Below are 3,740 nucleotides of genomic sequence, written 5' to 3'. Positions count from 1 at the left end.
AAAAAAGCAGTCACTTTTCCTTTCCTGGGAGGCTGCGAGATGGCCAGCCGCAGGGGCCAGGCCCTTGTCCTCAGAACACGGGCTCGCGCTGGAGCAGCAGGAGGGAGATTGTCTGACAGCTCGCCAGTGACGTGGGTTCTGGGCACGCAAGGCTCCGAGTGCGGCGGCCCAACCCCTCGGAAGCTGTGGCCCTCCAGCCACGTCTCCCGAAGGCCTCCGCGGGCGACGTCTCAGGCAGCAAGGGAGGCCGCTCCTGTCACTTTCTGCTGTGGGGTTCTGGGTTTTTACCTTTATCTTCAGAGCCAGGAAAGCACTACTTTTTATTGGCAATCCTTCTCTTCCTCGTTGCCAACATGTCATAGAAAGGATCCCTGCTGATGCTTGCTCTGGTGGGAACAGGAGACAAGTGGGGTTAGGACCGAGCAGGGACACACAGTGGTCCTACTTAGCAGCCTGGGCCAAACACCCTAAACCCCAGGGGTCTGGAGTCCATTCCAGCCACAGAGACCCCACAGGACAGGGTAGAACTGTCCTAGGAGGTTTTCAAGGCAGTGACCTTCATGGAAGCAGGGGGATGCCATCTTTCTCCTAGAGGCAACTAGTGGGTTTGAACCCGCAACCTCTCAGTAACCAGACAGTTCCCCACTGTGTTCCTAGGTCTCTTGGCCACAAGCCTGGCCCTCATCAATCTAGGGTCCTTAAGCCCTTGGATTAATCTCCTTGGACGCCCGTGCCCGCCCGGTCCCGCTCACTTGATGGACTTGATCCACTCGTCCTTCTCCTCGGGGGTGGGCGCTGAGATGCGGTACACCACGTGGTTCCCCTCCACCACACGCCCGTCGGCCTCCGTCTTGCAGGCCTTGATGACTTGCCCCTTGTGGCTCGGGTTGTAAAGCTCAAAACAGTTCTAGGGGGACAGAGACAGAAGGGCATCACCAGGTGTCCAGGGTCAGGCCCAGGGAAGAACCGGTCAAGAGGCAGCGTCTTACTGGTTTCCGCGGGTCCTCCACCTCCCGGATGCTGAGGTTCTCCAGTGGGATGATTCCCCGAGGCTCCTTGTCCTGTATGTCAAGAAGACAAAGATTCTCGCCACTGGACCAATTAGCAGTGTCAGGATGGATGACGAAGAGATTGAGAGTGTTCACAGCTTCCGTTTGCTCAGCTCCACAGTTAACACTCTGGGTACGAGCAGTCAGGAAATCAAAAAGCGTATCGCGATGGGAAAGTCTGCTGTTAGGGACCTAAGGTACTCAGGAGCAACAGTGTCTCTCTGGAGACTAAGGTGCGCCTGATACAGGCCATGGTCTTTGCAATCGCTTGTTATGCATCAGAGAGTTGGACAATGACTAGGGAGGACAGAAGGAGAGTTGATGCTTTTGAGCTGTGGTGCTGGAGAAGGGTACTGAATGTACCATGGACTGCCAGGAAAGCAAAGATTCATCTTGGAGAGGATTAAACCAAGCTACTCCTTGGAGGCAAGGATTCTGGGGCTTCGTCTGACATACTTTGGACATGTTGCCAGCAGGGACGGGTCCTTGGAGAGGGACATCATGCTGGGTATAGAGTGGAGGGACAGCGCAGGAGGGGAAGACCCTCTATGAGATGGATTGATTCGGTGACTGGGGTAATCGGGATGGGTGTGTCAGAGGCGGTGCGGTTGGCGCAGGACAGAGCAGGGTTTAGGGCTGTTGTGCATAGGGTCGCTATGAGTCGGAAACGACTCGACGGCACATAACAACAACAACAACCTTGTCCTGTACGAGAGAGGCCACGTCCAGGTCACTGAGGCGGGATCGTGCGACCCCTGGGGACGGGCAGGCCGCGGCACTCACCGTCGTGTACTCGAAGTAGTAGAGGCAGTTGTCGGTCAGGATGAACCAGCGCCGCTTCCAGGTCTTCACTCGACCGCCTGCCAAGCAGAGGGTCTGATGAGCTCGGCACGGTGCCCCAGGACCCCAGCTCGGCGGTCAGCTTCCCTCCCCAGAAAGCTGAAGGCCAGCTGGCCCCCCACATACACCCGAGGCGCCCTGGTAAGGCAGCCGTCTGAGGTCTGCTTCCCAGAAAAGAGCCGGCCGACAGGCCCCAGCCCCGGGTGGAGGCGGCCCCGCGGCCCCTGATCCTATTAGGCCGCGAGCTCATCGCATCCCGGGCACCAAGGCCCAGGCAGGCCTCTCCCAGGAGGGATCTTCACCCTCACACACGCAGACACGGGGCTGGCTTCAGCTTTCTTGGCCCTTGCTCTGACATCAAATTTTGCTTTTTAATGAAGATAAAAAGAAACTTTGAGCAACACATTCAACAGCGACACAAGGGACAAGGTGGGGAACTGCTGCAGGCCCAAGGGTGCCACATCATAGGGGTGCTGACACTGAGTGGGGCCCCAGCTCACAGGGTGCGCAGGGCTGTGGGGCCGTCAGGGTTCAGGGCTTCCTCAGGACGTGAGTCAGTGAGGGAGGAGACAGCGTGTGGGTGAGCTGAGGTGTGGGATGGAGGGAGGGCCGGCAGGGAGTGACGCTGAGGTGTGATGAGGTGCGGTGCGCAGAGGTCAAGTGAACAGGTAGAGGGAGGTGAGGGAGGTGAGGAGGTAGAGTGTGATGCACTGAGGTGAGGAGGTGAAGTGAGGTGGGGTGAGGGAGGTGAGGAGGTAGAGTGTGATGCATGGAGGTGAGGAGGTGAGGTGAGGAGGTATAGAGTGTGATGTGCTGGGTGAGGAGGTGAGCAGGTAGAGTGGGCTGTGCTGGGCGAGGTGTCAGGGGCCAGTGGAGTCGAGTCCGGCCCCCAGCGCCCCGTGAAGGACGGTCTGAGCCCTGCCCTCTGCTGGGCCATGTCCCCCTGCACTCTGGCCTCCACAGCCGGGTTGATCTATCTGGTTGAGGGTCTTCCTCTCTTGTGACCCACCTTTCCCAGCAGGATGCCCTCTCCCAGGAACAGCCTCTCCTAGCAACATGCTGGGACCTGCCGAGGGGCACTGTGTCCGCACCTCCTGACACTCTGCTTTGATCTCAGTGAGGGAGCGGAGATGAAGTGGGCTGAGGACCAGGGCTGCACAGTGAGCCTGGCCAGGCGACAGGGAGCTCGGGGACAGGGAGGGCCTGAGGTGCGCTGTGGGGGCTGCGGTGAGAGCAAGGGTGAAGGCAGGAAAGGCACGGAGGTGTCAGGTGAAGTGAGGACAGGTGACAGGAGTGAGAGGTGAGCTGAGGTCCAGGACAGAGAAGTGAGGAGGGAGGAGATATGAGGGAGGGGAGTTGAGAAGCAAGAGGAGTGGAGGAGAGGTTCAGAGAGGTAAGAGGAGGTGCCATTCGAGGGGAGGTTCGGCCAGAAGGACACAAGGAGACAGATGAGGTGGGGAGGCGGACTGAGGACAGGTGGGGTGCGGAGAGGCATTCAAGAAGCAACTCATGGTGCTGAGTGTGGAGAGGACCGGGAGGCCTGCTGAGGGACAGTGAAATGAACACACTGGGGGAACCCTGGAAGCCAAGCATTACAGAAGACGGGGGGCAGGAGGGCCAGGGGGACCCCCGACAGAACTGTGGTCTGCGCAATCAGGGTACGAGAAAACCCAGCTGGGGTGTGGAATGAGCGGAGCCCAGTGCCTTTCTCTACATCTGCACCCCAAGAAGGCCTCACCACTCACGGACTCCACCCAGATGGTTCATTCTTCTGAGGCTCAACACATCTCCCTGACTGGGGTCTGAGCGCACACCTCACCTTCATGCCCACCCCCCAACTCTCTCTCTCTC

At 58.9% G+C, this 3,740-nt stretch overlaps 1 protein-coding gene across 2 annotated transcripts in view; it reads right to left on the bottom strand.

Annotated features, from left to right (window-relative positions):
- Nucleotides 1–313: 313 nt before the first annotated feature.
- CYTH3 (cytohesin 3) overlaps nt 314–3,740 on the bottom strand; it is a 23,005-nt gene continuing 19,578 nt past the window's right edge. For both annotated transcript variants that reach the window (XM_006889625.1, XM_006889626.1), the window contains 4 exons: nt 1,833–1,909; nt 990–1,061; nt 753–907; nt 314–386 (listed from right to left, as the gene is read on the bottom strand). In XM_006889625.1, coding sequence (XP_006889687.1) covers nt 314–386; nt 753–907; nt 990–1,061; nt 1,833–1,909 — 377 coding nt within the window. The remainder of the gene's footprint in view (nt 387–752; nt 908–989; nt 1,062–1,832; nt 1,910–3,740) is intronic.

This window comes from Elephantulus edwardii, unplaced genomic scaffold, assembly GCF_000299155.1.
Source record: "Elephantulus edwardii isolate Elephantulus edwardi_28Jun2011 unplaced genomic scaffold, EleEdw1.0 scaffold00080, whole genome shotgun sequence".
Taxonomy (NCBI): Eukaryota; Metazoa; Chordata; class Mammalia; order Macroscelidea; family Macroscelididae; genus Elephantulus; species Elephantulus edwardii.
This window is presented reverse-complemented; position numbering and strand designations above follow the sequence as displayed.